Here is a 24,366-nt window from a genome sequence, read left to right as displayed (position 1 = left end):
GGATTTTTATACGAGACAAAAGCACGCTGAATATACAGTTAAACTACAAGTGGATATTGAAAATTTCAAGCAGTTTGTCCTGTCTTGGAAATGGGGATTAGTTGCTAAGATACTTTTTGTTCCAGCTATACTTGTGCATTTGAAAGGCAAACTCCAAATGGTTCATCTCTCTGCATGTTCAGCTTGAAAAGGCGAGAGGATCAGCTCAGTTAAAGTTGACTTGTAATAGCAAACCCAGGGAGCATTTTGGCTGTAAACCATCATGTCTTTCTTTGAATGCGTACTAAAAGGAGACAGTAGTAATACAGGCTCAGATGCAGCTGAGGGGGTGGCACCTCCTGAGAGAACTCAAAGAGCGCTGAGGCCTCTGCTGTAATTATGGCTCACTATAAAGGTGGATTGGAAACGCGGTGGCAGCTGTTGCTGGCTCGGCTCCTTGAGGCAAACAACGGCTACGGGAGCACGGATCACCTTCTGACCGCTCATCAGCTGAAGTGTCAAAGAAAAAAGGCACCTTTCATCTCCGACTGTCTTTCATTGGCTTTTATTTTTGTTTCTTTCATTCACTGTGTTTTTGTCTGATCAAACCATTTGTTCCCTTTTTTCCTTCAGGCTTTTTACATGTGCACAAACACCCCCTACCCACTCTGCTAGATAGGTGCTTTGGTGCAAATCACCACGGGTGGGAAAGTGAGCCGCTGAAAGCAGTCAACATGACACCGTGAGTGTCATTCAGAGAGCTGAAAAAGACCCCAATCTGCATTTAATAGGGCAGAAAAACAAAGTAGTTTTACTCTGCAGTGTGGGACTTTTTTTCTTTTCAAAACTGGAGGGAAACAGCAGCCTGTTCACTCAGATAAGTTTAATTCAAATAAAGAGTGTAATGAGATATGCAGACAAAATTAGCGTTGGAAAAGAACAACAACAGTTACTTAATGAGGTAATTTGGATTTTTAAACAGCATTATTTTTTCATTCCCCTATCTTTTGAGTTTGATAATATAGAGAGCTGTAATTTAAATAATGCTGATTACCATCAAGATATAGCCAGCTGAAATGCAGACGTGAAATGATGAGACAGGGATAAATCCCCGACTGAGGTCAGCTTCAAACACTGCGGCTGGTGCCGAAAAGCAGGCTTTTAATCTTCTGAATCCCCTTTGCTCCATATCGAAGTGTTATGCAAGCTAACCTGGGGTCAGATAATTAAGATGGAGGAGATAAAGCTTGCTCCGTCAGGTCCAAAATGTTTCATGGGTATGTAGAAAGTGCATCTGCTGCGCTCGCTGTGGCTGGAAGGCTAATCCCTCTTTCCTCCATTAACACCCGTTATCCTTTGGTTCGGCAGACAATGAAATCTGGTGATCATGCAGCTTCTGTTGTCCTAAATGCCGCTATTTATGAGGGATCACAAAGTCCAGCAACCACTTCCCTGGTTTTCCAATTTTTATGCCAGATGTTGATAGTGGGGAGCTCCAGAGACTATAATAAGAGTGCTATATCAAATCATAGGAACGCAGGCTTAACCCCGCTCAGCTTCCTTCTGAGCAGTTTGGTAAAAACAGTGACATGGTTTTAATCCGTCTGCTTTGGTGGATGCATGAGAAAATGAAGGGAGTAGACTCACATGTTGTAGAGCACGCACCAACCACAGTGGGGATCACCAGCGCTGAGGCACTCAGCACATGTAGTGTACTGCTCACAGGACTCCACAGGGACCTGGACCACCTGGAGCAGAGGAATGACAGGAGGGCAGGAAGGCTGGCATGTCAACAACAGCTGAGAACCACTAAAAGATTTTGGAAAAGCAATTCAATATATCAGTGTTCTGTTTTTAAATATGTTTTAACCTTTTTTGGCCATAAAATATTTAGAGTTTGAAGATTAGTGAACCCCAGAATTAGTGAGATAATTTATGATTCCTTCACTGGGGAAAGAAGCGTAATAATAACAGTTGTGGCTTTCTTACAAACTGAAATCTGAAAATTGTAGCTGCATTTGTACTGAATCAATCAATTCAGTCCAACTCGTCAGCTCTAAGCAGTTTCTCTGTCCATGCTGAAGAAAGGCATAATGCTGGCATTGCCATGTTTCACTGCATGGAAAGTAGTCTTCATTTCTGTGTGTGTACAGTTAAAAAATACATGGAAAGGTCACTGTCATGCATGGACATGAGGGTAATATCTGTGCAAATCTCACACCAGGTCAAGGATTATAAGAGCCAGTTAACGTCCATGTGGACTTTAAGGCACCGGAGAGAAAATCTTGCTGTGTCAGAAAATGCTTAGCAGAATGGTATAAAATTTCAGGGAATGTTTACTGTATTATCTGAATAATGACTTAACTTCATCAGATCACTTTTTGCTCAAAAACAAAAAAATATTCTTAGCCACTTGTGATTGTATTAAGAATTTGTCTAGGGGTGCACTGATGGCAGTTTTTTGGCACATGAGGAAATGTAAGCATTCTCTGACTCCAAATGTTTCCTGTATAACCATGTGCTAGAGTTCAGTTTTATTTAATGGAACGTTTTTCTTTTCATCCTAAGTGATCAGTAGCTGTTACAATTACTTCTTCCAAACCGGCATCCAGAATCAGCCTCATTCTGGAAGTGGATTAATGGCAGAGAAAACTAGAACTCCAAAACCAAAATACATCTTTGTTTAGGTCATTTGGACAATGACATTTTTAAGTGGGAGATCTGGGATTGTACCTTTGGATTTGGGCCGCTGTAGTTTGTTGCATTGAGTAACTAAAGAAGAACTTATCTTAGTGTTTTTAGACTGTAACAGAAGTCGTAATATCTCACTATTGGATATGTTTTGGCAAGTATGCCAAGATAGGATAAAATAAGCCTACTGTGCAACATTTACCAACAGTTTAGTTTTTCAAGATGTAAATAGTTCTATATCAGTGTGTTGAGAAAAAAACTGCAACTACATCTTACACCCACTTTCCATTTTCATTTGTTCTAGCACATGGAAAAACATCTAAACAAAACCATATGAGCATATGAGCTTTTAGCTATGTTTCAGTGCACACACAAGAATCTTATCCAGTAGATAGCCACATACTTGCATAAGCGTCTGGCAAAGCATTAGCTCTCAATTAACTGCGAAAAGTCGTTGCTGTTACACCACCCCTGCATACCAAGCCATTTGGAGCAGCAGCCTGAGCATGCCTGGTTTCTACTTGGTTATTATTCTAGGTCTGTACATATGATGCAAGCAATTTCCTGATGTAAGCAATCAGAAATGAAGAGTGGATTATGGATTAGAGTGTCTCCGGTGCACTTGATAGCATAAGTGGGTGCTCTCTCAGGTCTGTGTAGGCAAAATGGATTATCTGTTGCTCCCTACAAATAACTGTCCCTTTTTTTTAAACAGCAGTTCAGAACCCATTTGTGGCATTCCATTAGCAAAATGATTTTGCAGTGTGGGAGGGGCCGAGGGCTGTAATCCATGAAGAGTTGTGGTCCGGAGCTCATCCAAACTAACATTGTTGGTCTGTGAATTGTAGACAGCATGACCTTTACAAAGAGAGAAGAATGGATCTGCTTTCTGGTACCTTACAAAGAATGCAATGTAAGGCTTGCTCTAAATGTAAAGCAGTATTTGCTTTGTGGATCTGTTTTCAGCAAGAGCTTACTGAAATAAACCCAGAAATGCCTCCTTAGAACCCCTTCAGAAAGATTAAGAACACTACAACGTTAAAAAAAACAGACTACAGATTGCGCAGAAGGTTTTAAAGAGGTCTTTTTATGCCCAGTGAGAGCACAGTGAGCTCATCATTGTGCTTAACAAATTAACTTAACTTTCATAGAGAGGTTGTGGTGGTTTATTATCATGTTGGCAGCATGACAAGGTCCTGGGTGAGGCACGGTGGAAGCAATGCTAACTTCTTCTGGTGCACATCTGGATAGATTACTCCCATGTGAATTTGAAGCAGTACTGCCTAAGTTGGCCTCATACAAAGGCCTCATCTTGCCCAAATCTGGCCCTTACTCTTAGAGATCAGTATGCTACAGTGAGAAAAAGGTCACACATCTATGAATTGTTTGCAATTTACACGTAAAACATACCTGTCATGCATTGTGTTTCATCCTGAGGAGAAGGAAAAAGAAAGAGCAACAGCTCATAGGGCTTTGCAAAGTAATTTAAAATTATCAGAGCACAACTCAAAATCAATTTCAGGTTGTAGAAATCCATCCACTGAGCCATAGATCTGATTTCAATTTTGAATACTGTTAGATGTCAGTCACATGGTACGTCTATTTGAAGCTCTGATTTAGACCCAGTAAAACTGCCCGTTATAAAAGTGATCTAAGTTTAGACTTAGAATTAAATTTAGGCCCACAAAAAGGACTGCAAATCAGCCAAGTATACTCAAAAGCATGAACTTAAATTTAAAGGCAAATTCATTTGATCCATTAAGAAGTAATTTTGTCTTTTTTTTAGTTGTGTATTGCAGCAATAACATCAAGGTGCATGTTTTTTGTTGTTGTTGTTTTTAGTTTTTTAAATGGATAAAAAAATTATTGTACTGTGGTGGATGAAAACAAAAAGGTATTCCTGTTTAAAGTGAAGTTAAATGTTTGAGCTGCATTGGAAGTCTTCTTGATACGATCTCTAATTTTCTAAAGAAGAAAAAGTCTTCAGTTTAGCATCCTAATTTCCAAACAGACCTTTCAAAGACAACCTCATTCTAAGCACCGAGACTGTGAACCACATTTTCACTTAATCAGTTTTAAAAAATACATTTTTCACAAAGACACTTTGTTTTTATTTATTTAGGTGAATCAGTTTTAAAAATGGCAATTCAGCAATGTTTGGCATTTATACACTAACAACAATTTTGGAGAATTAGATTTATATTGTCCATAAAAATGTTGACTTTTAAACATTGTAGTGTTTAAAAGTAGTGAAAAAGGAGCAGAGGTTGAAAGAAAAATATTTAAGGCATCATATGCCTGAAGATTGATCAAGAAGATTGATCAAGACTACTCTAAGATTGTAAGAAAATATGGCCTCCAAATCAATAAAAGCATGGGGAAATGTAGACGCTTAACAGTAATGCAAATAACAGTATGTGTAAATACTCAAAACATTAGCTTTAAAAAAAAAGATGGTGTAATAGTTTATTGTAATGGTTGCAGTATTCCCACTACACAGCAGAATGTATATGCACACTGCCGTCTTTTCACATTTTCAGTTCAATAAATTCTTCCTTCATTAATATTTATTGCACTGTATCTATTTATGTAAATGCACTGTAAATCATTCATGACTACGCAAAATATTTAACATCTATTTAACTTTTGTTTGGAGATTTTTTCTTTTTTCTTGTAGAAACTGATAATTTAAAGCAAATACAGAACATAAAAACCATTTGGTTCAGGCTGCTTCCTGTAAAATGCTTGCTGGCAGTGTCAATCACAGCAGAGCTGTATAAGCACAGCATCACATTTAATTTGTAGCTTTTTGAATGAGAAAAAGTGTTATTCACAACATCTGGAGCATCCTCAAAGTAATGTGTGACCCTGTGATCTACACAATTTGCCACCACTTTTCCCTTTTATCCGGATAAACTGAAAGTTTATAAATGAGGCCAGATGAATGTACAGGCGTTTGGAGCTCTGCAGTTCTGAAATCCTATACTTTCAGTCTGCTTTGGAAAATCCTTTAAAATAACATGTAAGTGTCATGTGTCAACTGAGTATTTCAGGTCATATCGGGACTCCCCATATTGGGAAGTGTTTTCAGATTATCTCTCAGATTAAATTAAGTTATTTTATTGCTGAACCTGTAAAGATTGCTTTTCTAACATTTCTAAAAATGAATGTTCTTGTGCATAGCTGTATATTTTTGAAAATAGTGTTAGAGAAATTTGGCTAAAATGTATCAGAGTATGCAAAACTGAAAAACATGCATCATCATCCATAAAAATTAAGAAGTTATACTGCAACAAAATCATCAGTTAATATTCTTGCAGCCATAAAAGCAGGAGGTTTTCACAGCTGGACTGTCATAGCATTCATGCACACACTGACCTAATGACAATCAAATATGCTCTAAAGAGGAACAGCTATTTCTCTAGGTTTAATAAGACTTATAAAACCGTTGAAATATTTTTGACATTTAAATATCTCCTTAGATAGCATGATAACTACTCGGAGTGCTGAAGCAACACTTCAAGTATATTTTTGGTGAGGGAATAGTATTGCACTATCATATGAAGCTCAAAAATTCTGATCTTGTGAAATATCCCTCCTTCAACACACGTCAATAAATAAAAGGGGTAACAGTGAAAATGCATTGCAACAAAACGTAACATAGAGAAACACTTTCAGATAAAAGATGTAAATCGCAAGCTTACTTTTGCACAATAAAATTTCCCAGAAGTGATATTCATGCTGTAAGATCAGATGACTGTTGCAAAACTGGTAGAAAAGTAAATTATGGAAAACTGAGGTAAAATATGCATAATCATCATCGAGGCATCAGAAATTGAACAAATAAACTCATACTTTATTTCTTATATAAATGCACTGCTTGGTTGTGTTTAGACGTGCAGATGGAGAAAGGCATGTTGGCTGTTTTCTCTAACAAACGTTGGAAACCTGAAGCTTAGAAAACAAACAACGTGAGCCAGAAACTTAGAACAATCTGTTAATACTTAGTCTCTTCTCCAGGTCCCACTAGCAAAGTTTTTCAGTCTGGTTAGAGGTAGATTCTGCATGTGCATGAATCTTAGACTTCCTTGTTATTCATATCACAATTCAAAAATTAAAAAAAACCACTAAAGGAAAACCAAATCAGATAACAACTTTACAAAAACAAGATTGTGTGAAGAAATGTGTCTTTTTGTTTAAGGGTGAAGAGATGAGTTCCAATCTTCATGTTGCTTTAAAAAATCTAGCATATACCTCATTACCATAGTTAAATTCATGCTGGCAAATGTAATTCAGTTAAAAACCCTCTTTTAAACACCTGCAAAATTGCTAGGAATTATTGGGCTTATTAAAAAAAGATAAGGTCAGCAGCACTGGTCACCAATAAGAGCTTAATGTTTGAAATTAGAATCAGGAGCTCGAAGATTTAATTGGCAAAAATGTTCAATTCAGCACAAGCCTTTACCAAAGGTCCTCAAGGTAATAAGTGAGATGACTTATGCTAAAAATTATCAAATAAAAGCAGCAAAAAATAAGTCAGGAAAGGACAAATGAAACTGCCCACAAATTAGGAATGTAACTAATACCACAAACAATAATAATTTAATTGCAAATACTGCTTTGCTGCAGAGCAAGCAACTTTTCGGAAACCACAGCCCAAAAGACAACATATTAAAAAAATGAAGCTGAAGAAAGCGAAAGATGAGTGGAGTAGAAGGAAACTTTAGAAGCACAGAAAGAGAAACAAATGAAAATGTCACTGTTAGAGATTTTCTGCCAACTGCACCAATAAGCCTGCTATATTTCAATGATTTAAATCTAAGGACATTGGAAAAGAAAAAAAGGAAACACTAAAGTGTTTATTATGGCATATACTTCAATTTGAGAGGGAAATTGCAAAATCAGATTTTATCTGGTCAATCAAACAGAAAGAGGGCCTGATTTAGTCAGGAGATAAATCAGCTAACTGAACTGCTAATGTCTTGACAATTTAAAAGGCAAACATGAGTGTGTAGCTAAATTCAGTATAAATTTCTTAATAGTACAATGACAAACACTCAACAGAAGTTGGGTGTTTCTAATTTATATAAAATCACCTTTTTTTTAGATTTTATATTCCCCACACAGCTACTTCAGATTAGCAGCAGCAGAAATTTGGAAACACTTGGTGGAATTGCACATCTGCTGAGTTTATGATAGGAATTACTTCTCAGTCCAGTGCTCCGAAGAAAAGTTGTAAATGGGATGAGAAGCATTGTTGTGATGACATGTTGCAGGCTGAGTGTCAGAAAGAGCAGGAGCTTCTTAAAGAGACGGTGTTACACTGTGAAGTCAAATTCCTTTTTAAGTTATGTTTGATATATGTAGCATTTTCATAACAACGCGCTAGACGTTATCTTGACCGACAACATAAAAAAAAATCGGTCCTGTACTATTTTCTCTGTGAAATTACAATCATATTAACATCGACTATTTAGTCGCATTTTATGCGGTTTAGTTAATATTCACCGTGAATCCAGATCCCATCACAAATTAAGCAGATAAATGCATCTACATTTTTCTCCTAGTGACAAAAACCACCCCAATAACTTTTAATAAATTAAATTAAGCGACGTCACTTAAATTAGCATCACTTCACCTGCTGGGGTCTGAACGCACTTCCTCCTGGTTCCCATCTGCAGAAAAATCTGCACTAATTCATCAGTCAGTTGGATCTGTCTGATCCAAACAGATCAACTGAACTCTGTGAGTGTTTTACCCTTTGCGGTCCGGTGTGCTGCGACAGACTGGCGACCTGTCCAGAGTGTACCCCGCCTCTCGCCCGGAACGTGAGCTGGAGATAGGCACCAGCACCCCTCCCGACCCCACTGAGGGACAAGGGTGAAGGAAAATGGATGGATGGATGGATGGATGGGTCCGGTGTGCGCTTTTACCAGGTTTATTTATTTATTTATTTATTTATTTATTTTTGTGTGGTTTCGCTTCTCCGAAACGGACAGATGTTACGTCTGCAGCTCCTCCAGACCGCCGCTCTCGGTACCGTGCACCAAGAAGGCTCCATTTGTTAAATCCGCTGGATGAGTTTCTCCCAGCGGTTTCTAAGTCTTCGCAGCGGCGGAGCCACGTCTGCAGTGGTTGAGCAGCGGACTGCGCATCATGTTACAGTCTAATTAACTTCTGCATCGTCATTTATTTCCTCCAGATAAACTACCGGCTACTCAAATGGATTAACACAATGTTGCATTCTCTTTAGTTTTCTCTGGTCTGTAATGGAGACTTGAATTTAACGCGCCATTTCAACCAAAGGTTTGTAATGCGCTTCCTAACCATTTTTTATTTGTAAGTATTGATTTTATTTTTTAGCCAAGCCTCTGTCTCTGCTAATGACATCTTCAATACATTTTTTGATCCCAGGCTTAGTTTATGGACTGAACAGACAGAAACAGTTACCATTATACATTTTGAACTGTTGATTTTATTTTTGAATCATTTTTTTATTTTAAAGTGTTGATTTTATTTTTGAACCATTTTTTATTTTAAAGTGTTGATTTTATTTTTGAACCATTTTTTTAATTGTAAAGTGTTGATGTTATTTTTGAAACCTTATTTATTTTGAAGTGTTGATTTTATTTTTTGAACCCTTATTTATTTTTGAAGTGTTGATTTTATTTTTTGAACCCTTATTTATTTTTGAAGTGTTGATTTTATTTTTTGAACCCTTATTTATTTTTGAAGTGTTGATTTTATTTTTTGAACCCTTATTTATTTTTGAAGTGTTGATTTTATTTTTGAACCCTTATTTATTTTGAAGTGTTGATTGTCTGAAAGACCTTACACATGAATTGCCCCATACCGGGTTTGAACCGATGACCTCAACATTACCAGCACGGTGCTCTAACCTGCTGAGCTAACTCACCTACCTTACAAACTGTTGAGTTTCCATGGATTTAAGAAGAACTTACATGATCTAACCACAATGGAGATTTGATAAAAGTGCTTATATTCCAATGTTTTTCAAAACAACATACATAATATTTTATTTTCCAGAGATTTTGTATTTTGAAGTGTTATTATTTTTGAACCATTTTTAATTTTCAAGTGATTGTATTTCAGATATTTTTTTATTTAATGTCTTAATTTTATTTTTGAACCATTTTTTATTTGTAAGTATTGATTTTATTTTTTAGCCATTTAACCAATTCTCTGTAGAACCATTTGTCTCTGCTAATGACATCTTTAATACATTTCTTTGATCCCAGGCTTACTTTATGGACTGTAATGTGAAATTAGGCACAATTATAAGTCTGACAGTTTGTTCACCAAGTTACTGTGCTCTCTGAGAGGATCTGTGGTATAAGTATTTGACATTGTTCCATGCCCATCGTTGACATTAGTCTCTAACAAAATGTGGATCATCTACCAGGAACACTGCAAAGAGCATGAGTTTCTGTAGTGTAGTGGTTATCACGTTGGCTTTACATGCAAAAGGTTTCTGGTTCGAAACCAGACAGAAACAGATTTTGCATGTTCTATTCATCACAGGTGTTTACTAAAGGTCAACAAGGGTTCTGTGGTGTCATGGTCTGTACTCTGAATCCAGGCATCTAAGTGCAAGCCTCAGTTGAAATTTTCATGTGTTGCATCTCACATCAACTTTGGAACCTCAAACTGAAACAAAGCAGAGAAGTTCAGTTCCTGTAGTGTAGTGGTTATCATGTTTACTTTACATGCAAAAGGTCTCTGGTTCAAAACCAGACAGAAATGTTTTTTGTAGGTTATGCATCTCTCGGGGTGCAGTGAGACAACAAGAGCCTTCCCCTTTCGTGATGGTTCATTTGCCAATCAACTTCAATGTAGGCTTCTTTGAAATTGAAGCTACTTTACTTCAATTACCAATTGGCAGTTCTATGGCGTAATGCATGTGTCAAACTCAAGGCCTGCGGGCCACATGTGGCCCCCCAGCATTTTATAGGCCAATGATTGACTTAAAATAGGTTTTGAGCACGAATTGACTACAAACTACATTTCAACCAAAGGTTTGTAATGCGCTTCCTAACCAGACGCTCCAAAGCGTCCGGTCCATGACTCTTCAACACGCTGTCAGCTCCCGGTCAGAAGGACGCATTTAGTTCAGAGACCATGAAATGATATTCAGAAAGGATTTTTTAAATTAATTGATTTCAGTTGCCTCTGAGACTAAATCTTTGCATAAAGTCTATAATGTCTGCCCATGTGACTTGTTTTTATTATTTGTTTGCTTACCTTTAAACACTGATTTAAATATTGTAATTTTTAAACTGAGCAGTAATTTTACATCCATGGAAACTCAAATGTAATATTTAAAACATCAATACATAAAATCAGTTATTTAACAATATAAGATGGTGTTTAATTTATTTTTAACATTGTATTTTTATACATTTATGCTAGAGGTGCCCAAGTCTAGTTTTCCAGAGCTCCCATCTGCAACTTTAGATGGATTCTTTCTCTAACACACCTGGACCATTGACTCATTATAAGCCTCTACAGAACTGAATGAGGGAAGTCAGCCTTCTGTCTGGGGTGTTTTAGCAGGGATGCACTCCTGATTTGTACCGTCAATGTGGCCCATTGAGGGGGGCCAATATGCTGAAGTGGCCCTCGGTGAAATTGAGTTTGACACCCCTGCACTAAATGTTCCAAACACTAAGGAAACATAGCACCTTAGTGTCCTGTTATTTTGACTGAATTTGTTCAATCAAAATTAAATTATGACTAAGCGTTAGCAATGATGAAGTTAGGTTTAAATGGAAATTAAAGCAAGTCTTTTGAAAACTTTGAGGAATCTAGTCATACTGTGTCTCACCTCACATGAATGTTCTTCAGATGAAATGAACAACATTCATTTAATTTGAAACATAATTTAGACACTTTCCACAACTCATGGGCAGGAAGTGTGTATTGGCAACACTCACCATTAATTAAAAAAAAGAGTATAGAGAAAAAAGAGGGAAGCAGAGAGGAACAAAGATGTGCATGGTGGGGGTTTCAAGGAATGATTTAGCATTTTCTTGAGTGGCACTCTGAGGGATTTCCCTGGACAAACCTTGCAGCAGCTTTTTGTTTACTCCGAGGCTGAAGGCCTTCAGTTCACAGACAGACGAAGAAAACTCTGTGAGTCATGTGTTTGGATTGTAAGCATTACTGTACTAAAGAATGATCAAACTAAAGACACATAGTGAGTGAGAAAAACGACGACAGCTGTGAAACCTTTTTTTCACATCAATCGTTGCTCCCAAACGGTCTTTAAGAAAAACACTTATATCCACACATAAATACTGTGATTTGCCTTTATTTTGCCTCACTCCTCAACATCATGCTAACCCTGCGTGTTTCAAACCGAGAGTAGACGGCGAGCCTTATTGTCATTCCACATGAGTTGGCTGATCTCAGCCAAATCTTTCTGTGCCTCATTCCTCATTCCTCATCAGGGCTGCATTGTGTGGCTTCCACCAATCTGAAAATCTCTCATAACTGGGATCCGCTGAAAGTGTGGGGAATCTGTAAGTGAAGCTCTGTCTCTTGGGGAGGATTCCTTACCAGCGCTGCGGGAAAGTCTTTCGGGGAGCGCTCGGGCAAAGATGGAGATGGAGACAAACAGAGGAAGGCTTTACTTTCCTCAAAGCTTGTGAGGGCTACAAAGCCAAAGCTGTTCTAATATTGAGAGAAAAAGCTCGGTCAAGCTGGGTTTCTGGTTTCCTGCTTGGTTACTATGCGCCACTGAGGGAGATGTGAGGGGAGAAAGTAGCTGGAAATCTCCTTGAAAGAAGCTTGCGTCTCTCCTTGAACAACCAGAGCTCATCAATAAATGATGCTGTGTCTCTTCCAGTCAATCACAAACACAAGAAGTGCCTTGATTTGTTTTAGAAAATGGTGCTCAACGCAGTACTGTCTTTATCCTCCCGCATCTTTCCTTGATGACATCCCTTATTCCCTTAAACGTCATACTTTTAAAGATAGATGGCTTTTAAAGTTCATTTTCATGCTCTTGAAAAGAGCTTGAGCCGCCCTGTAATAACTGGTGCTGCCGCGATTGCCCCCGCTGGCCTTTGGCTCTCCGTCCTGTGACTCTGCTTCGGTAGATTCCAACAGAAAGCAGCGATAGGGGCTTTTTCTGGCCACAGTGAAACCTAATCCCATTTCACAGTGGCAGGCCATTGCGCCAAAATAATCACTTGATGGGAGTTGAAAGTGATTACCAATGTTCTCTCTTATCTGCAATGAGTGCAGAGAATACCGTCCAGCTACAACTATTTGCCTCTGTGATGGCGGGCCAAGTGAAGAGCGCAATAGGGGGGGCACATTCATCCAGAAAAAAAAAACCTTCAGTGGCTTTCCACGGTTTGTGTGTCAGGAGTGCTCACAAAAGATGCACGCACTGTAAGTCGATTCGCTTGGATAAGTAATTAGAGCAATGGTCCATCCCCTCACACACAGCCTACATATTTAACCATCCCTCTGTAGACGTGAATTTGAATTTCCTCTCTGTGTTTTGGCGATAAGCCATGATCATCTGCTTGTATTCCAAAAAAAATATATTATTCATTAGTCATTTATTGCTGTTTTTGATTTGAAATTGTGTTAGCTGCTAATTTTTAAACTGTAAATACTTGCTCCAGCAGGAATTATTATTTATGCAGAACAAAGCAAGCAGTCTTATGTGCAGCATCCTGATAAGTTCAATCCAAGCAAATCCCTCAAAAAGAAGTGTTATTTATTTCTGTGCCTCAGCAAATGCGTAATTTTATCAGCTTCTCTGACCCAACACCAAGAAAAGTTAACAAATAAAAAATAATTTCACATCAAATGAAAGCTTCAGCTCCAAATTTCCATGCTATGCATTCAGCGACTCGCTGAAGGGCACATCAGCATGCTGAAGGTTCGCTCTCAAAGTGACTTGAACCCGCAGGCGTCCTTCAGATCTCAGGCTTTCACCTATCGCTACATCCCCACCCAACTCAGCAGCTCTTCTGACAAGAAGCTCCAAAAAAAGGGCGTTTCCTCACCTGATAGCCAGACATGACATACAGAGAGTTCCTGTCCAGGGAAAAGGCCATGTCCCGTAGGACTGGGCTGCTGTCCTTCATCACAGTCAGTGTCTCATACAGCACTCCTCCCTCCTGAGCGCCGTCCACCCTGATCTAAAGAGACGTCAACAAGCAGAAACAAAGAGATGCTATTTATTTTTTTTATCAGTAAGAAACAAACTTAACCTTTACAAGGAACAAGCTTTCACTATCATGAGCAAAAATGTTCACCTACAAGAAAAAAGTATGGATCAATAAATTAAGCTTGTCTATGACATTTTTAACAATTTAACATCAAACTTTTTTCTTTATCAGCTTATCCAATCATAGCTGCACAGCTATAAATAAATTATCCTCCAGAGGAGATGTCAGATATACCAAAAACATAAAAATACAATAGAATTTACAATATTGAAGTTGACCCTTGAAGGGATTTTTAATATAATTAGAGAAAACCCATATGCAACATAAATTTGATAAAACAACCAGATTTTTATACCATTGAGGCTATCTATTCCTCAATCATGAGGAACTAGCAAAGTGCATTTTGTCTGAGTATTGGAACCGTGTCCCATACATGTACTGTGCATTTCTCCATCAAATGAGTAGAAAAAGGAATATTGAAGCTCAAAGTCACAAAATATGTCAATGTGTCTTTAGCTTCTTTAGGATTCTTTCAAGGAAACAAACCGCTCTTCTTCCAGTTTTAAACTTTGCTTTAACATCTCAGGGCTGGATTCTTGGAGATTAAAAATTATGTTTATCTTTTTATCGCCTCTCAAAAACCAAATTAAGAAAATTTCCAAGATGTTTGCCTCCCAGCTTTGCCACTATTTCCATTGCACTCAAACAGTTCTTTGTGAATTCATGGCTTTTAAACAGAATTTCTTTTGACTGCAAACATAACAGATGCCAACCGGTAAAAGCTTTTCACTTTTCCTTTCCACTTTGACAAACAATGTGTGCTGTTTCAGATAAGCAAAATAATAAGCAGGTGAGCCTTTGTTCAAAGTCTGTCGCTGATGCACACGCTGTCAATAGGCAGCTTATTTTTGTAGAACTACATTTATGTACTAGTTTCTGTATAATGAAAGTGTTTCATCTCTTCATCTGGCTTCTACTTTTTTCTATGTGCATTTCTTTACAACAGTCCTTAATTTTATTCCCAGAAAAATGCTTGTATTTGTAATCACAAAACCTATGTTTGTCTCTGCAGGAATAATGTAAACCGTATCAATATTAATGATAACTTGACACACTAAGTAAAAATCAAAAGTGTGAAAGAGTCAGCATGTTAGGATCTGTGTTTTCTGTGTAGTTTCTGTCTGTCTAGTCCTGTTTTCCCCTGAGTCTCTGTCTTGATTGATCCCAGCTGTGTGTCGTTCCTGTGATTACCCTCCCTGTGTATTTAGTCCCTCCTGTTGTCAGTGTTCCTTGTCGGATCCTCGTCGTGTCTCACGTCTGTGTCTGTTCCTGTGCTGCCAGAGATTTTCAGTTGTTCCTCCTGGTTTTTTCATTAAATTATTACTTTTCATCATGACTACCTGGGTTCCCCGGCGTCTCCCTCACCACTCACAACCACGAATCATGACAGTAGGATCCGACCAGAAAAGAGGTGAGGACGCCAGCGTGTGGGGGAGCGAGGCTTGGTTCCAGCAGCAGTTGGAGTTGGCTCAACGGGATCTCTACAAAGACGTAGAGATCTTGCCTTCTCCGCTGCTGCTGGAGGAACTTGGTCTCGCCTCGGACCTCGACGCACCCAGGCAACGCGGGCCGCGACGGAGGCGGCGGCGGGGACCTAGAGCGGAGGAGTTCTGTGGCGGAGCTCCAGCCAGCCAGAATCCCTGGGTGGGAACTCGGCTGGCGTTCTGTCCGCCGGGAGTCGGACCCCGCCGTTACTGCTGCCCTGAGCCGCCGGAGATCCCGGCCCCTGGGTCACGCCGTTTCCGCCGCCCTGAGCCGCCGAAGATCCCGGTCCCGCGGTCACGCCGTCGACGCCGTCCTGAGCCGCCGGAGGTCCCGGCCCCTGGGCAAAGCCATCACCGCAGCCCTGAGCCGCCGGAGGTCCCGGCCCCTGGGCCCCGCCTGCAGCTGCCTCCGGTCCCCGCACCGAGGCAGCGTCTGTCCCCGCTGCCTCCGGTCCCCGCACCGAGGCAGCGTCTGTCCCCGCTGCCTCCGGTTCCCGCGGCGAGGCAGCGTCTGTCCCCGCTGCCTCCGGTTCCCGCGCCGAGGCGGCGTTTGCTTCAGCCCCCCGAGTTTCCAGAGTCTGCTCCCCCCGAGTTTCCAGAGTCTGCTCCCCCCGAGTTTCCAGAGTCTGCTCCCCCCGAGTTTCCAGAGTCTGCTCCCCCCGAGTTTCCAGAGTCTGCTCCCCCCGAGTTTCCAGAGTCTGCTCCCCCCGAGTTTCCAGAGTCTGCTCCCCCCGAGTTTCCAGAGTCTGCTCCCCCCGAGTTTCCAGAGTCTGCTCCCCCCGAGTTTCCAGAGTCTGCTCCCCCCGAGTTTCCAGAGTCTGCTCCCCCCGAGTTTCCAGAGTCTGCTCCCCCCGAGTTTCCAGAGTCTGCTCCCCCCGAGTTTCCAGAGTCTGCTCCCCCCGAGACTCCGCCCCTTGAGCCGGCAGAGTTTCTAGTGCCCCCTCCTCCCGAGTTTGCTGACTTGGTCCCTTCTCCCGAGTCTCCGGAGCCTGCAGCCGGCCCTCCAGCCGGCCTTCCAGCCGGCCCACCTGAGCCTCCGAGGGTCCTCGTCATGCGTGGGCGGAAGAGACCGCCGGACCCGGCTCCACGTCTCTGGTTCCTGCGCCGGCGGAAGAGACCGCCGGACCCGGCTCCACGTCTCTGGTTCCTGCGCCGGCGGAAGAGACCGCCGGACCCGGCTCCACGTCTCTGGTTCCTGCGCCGGCGGAAGAGACCGCCGGACCCGGCTCCACGTCTCTGGTTCCTGCGCCGGCGGAGGAGACCGCCGGACCCGGCTCCACGTCTCTGGTTCCTGCGCCGGCGGAGGAGACCGCCGGACCCGCCTCCTCGCTTCCTGCGCCGGCGGAGGAGACCGCCGGACCCGCCTCCTCGCTTCCTGCGCCGGCGGAGGAGACCGCCGGACCCGCCTCCTCGCTTCCTGCGCCGGCGGAGGAGACCGCCGGACCCGCCTCCTCGCTTCCTGCGCCGGCGGAGGAGACCGCCGGACCCGCCTCCTCGCTTCCTGCGTCGAAGAGGCCGCCCACCGCGGCCCAAGCTTCGCCCCCTGTGCCGTGGGCGGCCCCCGGACTGTTTTCTGTTCCTGTTTTGGACTGTTTTCTGGACTCTGGCCCTCCTGCCGTCGCCCCTCCGCCCACCCTGCTGGGTTGTTTTGGTTTTTGGACTTTTCTGTTAGGGCGTCTGGTAGCCGCCCCTTGAGGGGGGGGTACTGTTAGGATCTGTGTTTTCTGTGTAGTTTCTGTCTGTCTAGTCCTGTTTTCCCCTGAGTCTCTGTCTTGATTGATCCCAGCTGTGTGTCGTTCCTGTGATTACCCTCCCTGTGTATTTAGTCCCTCCTGTTGTCAGTGTTCCTTGTCGGATCCTCGTCGTGTCTCACGTCTGTGTCTGTTCCTGTGCTGCCAGAGATTTTCAGTTGTTCCTCCTGGTTTTTTCATTAAATTACTTTTCATCATGACTACCTGGGTTCCCCGGCGTCTCCCTCACCACTCACAACCACGAATCATGACACAGCAAAGTCGGAATAAAAGCAAAGCACAGCAAGAAACAACCCTTATTAGCGATGCAAACCCAAGCCGAAGCTCCTTTTAAATTCCATTGAAAGTGGATCATTTGCTGTGTGATGCAATTATAGTAAAGCTGAATTAATTTCCCAATCATAATAATTAAAAGAAATGCAAGATCATGAAGACACGGAGTGGAGAATTGTGGAATTGTTCTCAAACGACTACAGCGTGATTATGCCACATCTTCCCAGCATGAGTCTGAGCACGTGGCCTCAGCACCCAAATCAAATTTGACTGCAGATGATTTTGAGCGTTTGCCAGGTCTAGCTCGCACAATGTGGCAGAGCCTCCGCATTCTCTCAGTGGGGACAGTCAATCAATACAAACTGATTACATGATTGGATCCCCCAGGCACCAAAACTTCAATCAATCACGGCTCCACCTTCCAGGCAGTTGCGCCTCGCCAACAGTCAGCTCAGGCAGCCAGGAATGAAAAACAGAAGGGGGGGATATGTTTGCTAAAAGCTGTGTGTTTTAGTTTAGGTGGAAAGGAGGATAGAAATAGAAGTAACATGAGGACATGGCTTCAGTTTTTCATCCAATACCACCCAGCTGCAATAGGGACAGGACATTTTTTTGTTGTTTTTAGGTCATGTATAGGGCACTATCCTTTCAGGATTGTTTGTTGGCTTAATGCTATGCATATTTTTGTTGCAAAAGATACTTAAAATATAATACTCTCGTTAGAGGTCTTCTTGATTCTCTTTTCCTCTTTGGAATCCCACATTTACGCAGATTTGGATATGCTTTCCCACACTCTTCTGTTCATAAATAGCACACAAGAGAATGTAAGCATTTCTGTTGGAAAACAATGTTTAAGTAAAAAACAAAAAAAGGGACACGCACGCACACACACACACAGAGGACAGATGTATTGAGCTTTGTGGCATTTTGGCAGGAATATCATGAGAGTGGCCAAGGGATAGAGATGCTACAATGAGCTCTGACAAATATTGACCCGTCATGACTGATCCGAGCGGTTTGATTTCAGCGCATTCACACGTGGTTTTATTATCTAAAGCGGGGCTGACCAGGTGGACGCCCTCTAGGAGGACCAGGTCCTCAATCTCTCCTTAAGCCCTACAGCTTTATAATGAGAGTAAGGCGAGTTTAATTAGTTTTATAATGAGCCTGCTTGTTGAAGGTGACACACATAGTTGCCCACGTACACACTAGACAGGGGTTGCAAACAAAAAAATAATTAAAGTAAAGGAACTCACTCTCCTGTTGGTTGCACTCATAAAATTTGTAATTGCAAACTGTAAACATGATGGCTTATTTGGACCACCTTCGGGTGTGCTACATTATTAAAAGGACAGACCAAACATGAAACAATAAATGTTGGCCAAGTCACTAAGATGTAGTAGCTGCATAATTAGTTTTTCACATTTTTTGCACCCACAATCAGCATCTTATTCACTAAGCAAATAGTACAAATTAAATTGAAATTTGGTATAGTCGTGGGTTAACCTGGGTTTGATGGGTCGATTACTCCCACCTGACCAGCTGAAAAAATTTATTCTTTCTATAAATAGACTGATTAGTGCAGATTTTACTGCTAATCATGTTATGTTTGTTTCTTTTGTTTAGTTGTTCAGTAGTGAATATGATCTGATTAAAAATAATGCCTTGATTCTTGATTCTAACTATTTGTATTAAAAAAACATAATAAAGTTCAACTGAAGTGATAGTCAATGTCTAAATAGATTTTAGATATACTTGAAGTTCTTCAAAATATATAGAAATGTCCTTTTTTCTCTAAGAGAAGATAATTCAAGGAAATAAAGTAGTCACCCTTTCAGACTTAAAGGATTTCTGAGATTAATTGACTTATAAACATTAATTCTGTTACAACAATATGTGCTGTAATTATTTGGAATATGTTGTCAATGAAAAATAAAATGGTTTCTTGAACATCATTGGAAACAGGGCTTTGTAGGTTTAAATTTGCAGAAAAGAAGCTCTCCAAGCCTGGGCTTGGACTTTGCTGCATTAAGTGAATCTCAATGTTCAAGTAATCCCAAATGTGCTCTGTTGAGATCTGGTGACTGTGGAGGCCATTGGATTACACTAAACCCATTTCCATGCTCAAGAAACCAGCTTGACATGATTGGAGCTTTGTGAAAAGGTGCATCATTCTGCCAGACGTAGCCACCAGAGGCTGAGTCCACTGTGGTTATAAAAGGATAGACATGGTCAGGAATAATGCGCTAATAGACTGTGATGTTTACGCTACTTGTAATTGGTTCTAATTGTGCCCAAGTGGTGCCAAAGAAATGATCCGCTGCACCGTTGAGCCAACAGCACAAGTCTACAATGTTGACACCAGACAGACTGATTCAATATTTACAGTTATGTTGTCTATGCCATATTATGACTCGACTATCACAGCTGAAGTTGAGTCTTATCAAACCAGGCAACATTTTTCCAATCTGTTCTTGTCTGTGCAAAATCCACTGCTGCCATTTTATCACCTCAAAACAGCCTGCACATTTTCCTCTGACCTCTGACATCTTTAGGGCATTTTTATAAACAAAACTGTTGCTCAATGGATATTTCCCCTTTCCTGACATTTCTGTTTAAATGACATATATGGCACTTCATTAAAATCCCACTAAATCAGCAGTTTCCACAAAAGCAATTCCAGTTTCAAAATCACTTTTCCCCTCATCTATCAAATGTTCTCCAGGTGTTTATCTTCAGATCGTATCAAGTGTTCTTCAATTTAAATAGCTAAATCTAAAATAATTCTTAGCTAAACATTTTTTTAAATATGGAAATGCTACTCATCTACCTCAACTACACTGTATGGCAAAGTTCAGAAATCTTCTACAGTAGACTCCCTTGTGTTGTCCCTTCCATATGAAATAAGACTTGTACTGGTACAGAAACTGTTTTAGTACACACTTATTTGACTTCAGTGTGTCTTTAATTCAATTCCCCTTTCCCAGCATTAGACAGGAAAAAAGGACATATATTTAACTCGAAAATATGTAACCCAACAGCAGCGATATCCGTCCTGCTGCTTAAATTATCTTGCAGGACATGTGGTGGTTATAAACAAGAGTTTGGCTTCACCAAACAAATATGCAACCTGAGCCTGTGCTTAAGAAAAACAGCCTTCCTTTCTCATGGATGGCTTTGCATCTTAAGCACAGTCTAATCTCACGAGAGCTAAAAAAAACAAAAAATTACTTCTAAGATATGACTTGGCTCGAGTCTGGTTGGTTCTGTTGTAAAACTGCCAGACCTTCTATGATGGAGTCACCTACCAAGACGTCTCTGCGGTGACTGTTTGCATATGGGATGGATTATAAACGGTGATTTACAAGCTAGGGATGTTTGCATATAAACGTCTGTCTTTTCTTACCACAGTTAAAAAAAACTGTGTAGATGACTTTGTTTATGCGTTAAAGGCAGTTTAAATTCAAGAGACATAGTCCATGTCTCGCGTTGCTGGCCAATCTATGTCCAGTTAACCTAAACATATGGATGATGACCTAGGAGGCAAGCAGCAATCTGTTCAATGATTCACTCCCAATCTGCCGCGCTGACAAGGTTTCATCTGTTCCACAAGACCTTTATGTCTGCAATACTTTAAACCAGACATGGCACAGTCTATTTGCTTTTTTTCTACAGTAAATTTCTGTTACTATTCTGAAAATGCATTGGTATGCCTAAATGAAACATATAACACATTTGATCTAAAGTAAAAGCTTTTCAAGAATATCTAAAGTTTAGCACTACATCTTTTATGCCTTAAAGACAGGCTGCAGAATGAAACTACATGCAAGACTAGATCTAAAGAAGATAGAGAGGGAATGTCAGGAAAGCAGACTTTGGAGCAGACTTCAGAGAGGATGCTCGCAGGCTTGTATCTCTACGATGACACGGGGCGCTCAGTAACATAAGGGTCCAACAACTGTTCACCTTTAAGCTTGAGTGGCTGTGCATATGGTCCGATTGCGGCTGACAGCCCAGGAGAGTGTGCATTGATTAACCCATATATTCATGATGCCTCTGTGAATGCTAATGAAGCAAAGCCCAGGACAGAGCTGAGCAGCAGTTAGCATTTAATGACAACAGAGAGCATCGCTGATGTGGAGATCTGTATCATCGGACTCGGCAAAGAGAGAGATATTGATCATTGCTATGAGACACGATGTATTGGTAAAACATTGCATATGTGTGTGTATGTGTGTGTGTGTGTGGGGGGGGGTGTGCGCGCGTGTGCTTGTGAAAGTTTGACTTAAAAAGTTGTCAGCTACAGAAACCTAAATTTCCCTCCACCCTAGCCTTCAACTGCATGGCAAGTCTCCAATCTTCATATTACTGTTTTTGCAACTTGACCACAGTCTCCTCTCCATCTGTGCATATTCACTTCTTTTCCATCTCCTTCAGGACATGATTTCCTGCTTTCTGTTTCCTCTCCTCCTCCATGCTGCACGCTATCCCTCAAATCATTCTCATTGTTTGTCCGGTTCCCATGGCCCACCAACAAAAGCAGTGGGAGGGGGACAGCGGAACAATTCATGGCACCCGTATGGTCTTCATTTTCCTTACCGCAGTGCAGTCACAGTTCTCTTGTGTATTTTCATTTGTGTGAGCAAACAGTAGAAGGAAAAGCAAGAGAAGGAAAAAAGAGGACAAAGAGTTGGAGGGGAAAAGATGGAGCAGCTCAATTAAAGTCGGTCATGAAAAGCAGAAAGATGGACACCTCCCTGTGTTATCACAAAATTGCCTCTCTTAATACCTTTTACAATTTCAGCTGCACTAAGACATCCAATGACAATCCACTCTGCAGAGTTTTACCCTCAGGTCCAGCTCATGCAGTTATGAAAATCCTTTCAGTTTAGCCTCAAACACACCTACTCTTCCCTTGCTTTGAAAGCCCATTCTAGTGATTTCAATCATCAAATCAAATCTCCCCTTCCCAGACCCCCGTTACAAACCGTGACTTTGAAAAGTTCAAGTCATTTAGCAGTGCACCGGAGAATTTCCCCACCCGCTTAACGCTCTCAATAAGCCATAATAAAGCCACTATTTGCACATGAGAGTATTTGACCAAGACTTTATTTGCCATAAGCTTAACATTTCCAGTCATTTCAAGACAAACATGGTAGCTGAGTCGCTAGAGCCACAAAGGTAAAACAGTGGGAGGTTTTTATATTGTTCAACACTGCTTCGTCCTTCAGTGTTGAACAATATAACACTGAAGGACGAAAATGTGTAAATTAGCAAAAATTTTGCTAATTTTGCTAAACAAAATTAGCAAAATTTTATTTTTCTAATTTTGCTAAGTACTTACTAACCTGTGACTCTAAGAGTAACTTTACTCAAATGGTCTTGAGGCGTGTATTCATGAAATTTGGTGTCGTCTTTTTGTTTATTAGAAACACTAAACACGGCTATGACATCACTGTTGTGCTCCTTAACTCTGATGCACTTAAAACCTTGTAATTATTGCTAAAAGCGGGGACCATTTTGGCCCAAATTGCACAATATTTAAAAGCACTCCCTGTGTCAGAGGAGCATCCTCTTCCAGTGTGGTATTGTAGTTCTTCAGAGCACAACAGAGCTCTGCAGAAAATCAATTCTACTCAGCAAATGTAATGTGTTTGAAGCTGCCACCGGGCTTGTTTGTTTAAACCTGCCACAGGGCTTTCAACAAAAATGCATAATGTCATCATAGTGTGTCTGCTGCTTATTTGCATGAGGAAAAAAGCTTAATATCCTACATACAAATAGTAGGATGTATGATATTAAGAAATCAGAAATTTATGCACCATAGATGTGTTACTGGGATGGTGTAGAAGCTGAACAATGCTTGGTTCAAAAATACTTGACATTTCATTTATTTGACATCAACTTAATGTAAGTTCCTTTCTGTGACTTCACAAATTACCCAAACACATATAACAGTGGAGTAATTTGAGATAATGCTCTGCTTTACAGAGGGATCAGTTGTTGTTTTTTTAACCGTATATGAATGCCGCATCACTGCATTCAGATGTGCATCAGTATTGCAAAAAATTAACAACTTGAAGTCACACAATTGAATAATGTGCTCATTTTGGGGTTTTCCTGCTTTTTCCTGTGATGTGGAAATGTGGTACTGAATGCATTCACCCACTGAAATCCATTTAAATACACAATAGTGGAAAATAATTACTTTTTACCTGGTTAGTGCATGCAAGCTGCGAAAGCTCCTTCTGTTTTCAACCCAGAGTTACCCAGTAGGATAAAACTACTCAGTTTAAATGAACCACCTGAGGCTACAAAGCGGTGTCACATGATGATAGAAATGTCCTGTTTTATGAGAAACATGAGCAGTCTAATCAGGAGCTGCCAATGAGTGCATCCATATGCTGCACTGAGCTCAGACGTTAAGTCTGTGGGTTGTCCTTGTGACCTTTCACCCTGCCGACACCTTTGCAGTGACAGGCCTGACCTTTGCTACTAACGTGATCTGCTGATGGCATTTATAGTCATGCCCCATTTCCACTGAGCCTGTCCATTTGGGTGTGATGGAATAGGATTGGAGAAGTGACCCTGTGCTCCATGGAGGCTCTTGGGAGTCTGAGATCATAGCTGCTCATTCAGTCTGTGTAATGACAGTAACTCTGGCCTTTAAACTCTCTGGACTCAACTACAGACATGATGGATGCCTTGCTCTGCTCACCTTAACTTACCGGTCTCTTTGAGAGTACATAGTAAGTTTTTTTTTTGTTTGTTTGTTTTTTGTTTTTTGCACAGACTATTTTTCCGCTTCAATTTTTCGTCACATTATATCTCTTCTCTGTCTTTCTTCTTTGGTATTTGTTGTTTCTCTTCTTTTCCCTTGGCCATTAGACTGACTTTGCCTTATACTTCCTCCTCTCT

The 24,366-nt window shown here is 40.9% G+C and overlaps 1 protein-coding gene across 1 annotated transcript in view; it reads right to left on the bottom strand.

The window, feature by feature from the left end:
• Window positions 1-24,366, bottom strand: part of LOC106918428 (plexin-A2) — a 78,598-nt gene that overhangs the window by 46,007 nt on the left and 8,225 nt on the right. The window contains 2 exon segments of the mRNA XM_088005789.1: window positions 1,627-1,727; window positions 13,716-13,850. Coding sequence (XP_087861915.1) covers window positions 1,627-1,727; window positions 13,716-13,850 — 236 coding nt within the window.

The sequence above is a fragment of the Poecilia mexicana genome, unplaced genomic scaffold (assembly GCF_051168715.1).
Source record: "Poecilia mexicana isolate PSO_F unplaced genomic scaffold, ASM5116871v1 scaffold_5, whole genome shotgun sequence".
NCBI lineage: Eukaryota > Metazoa > Chordata > Actinopteri > Cyprinodontiformes > Poeciliidae > Poecilia > Poecilia mexicana.
Note: the sequence above shows the minus strand (reverse complement) of the source record. Positions and strands in the feature narration are given on the sequence as shown.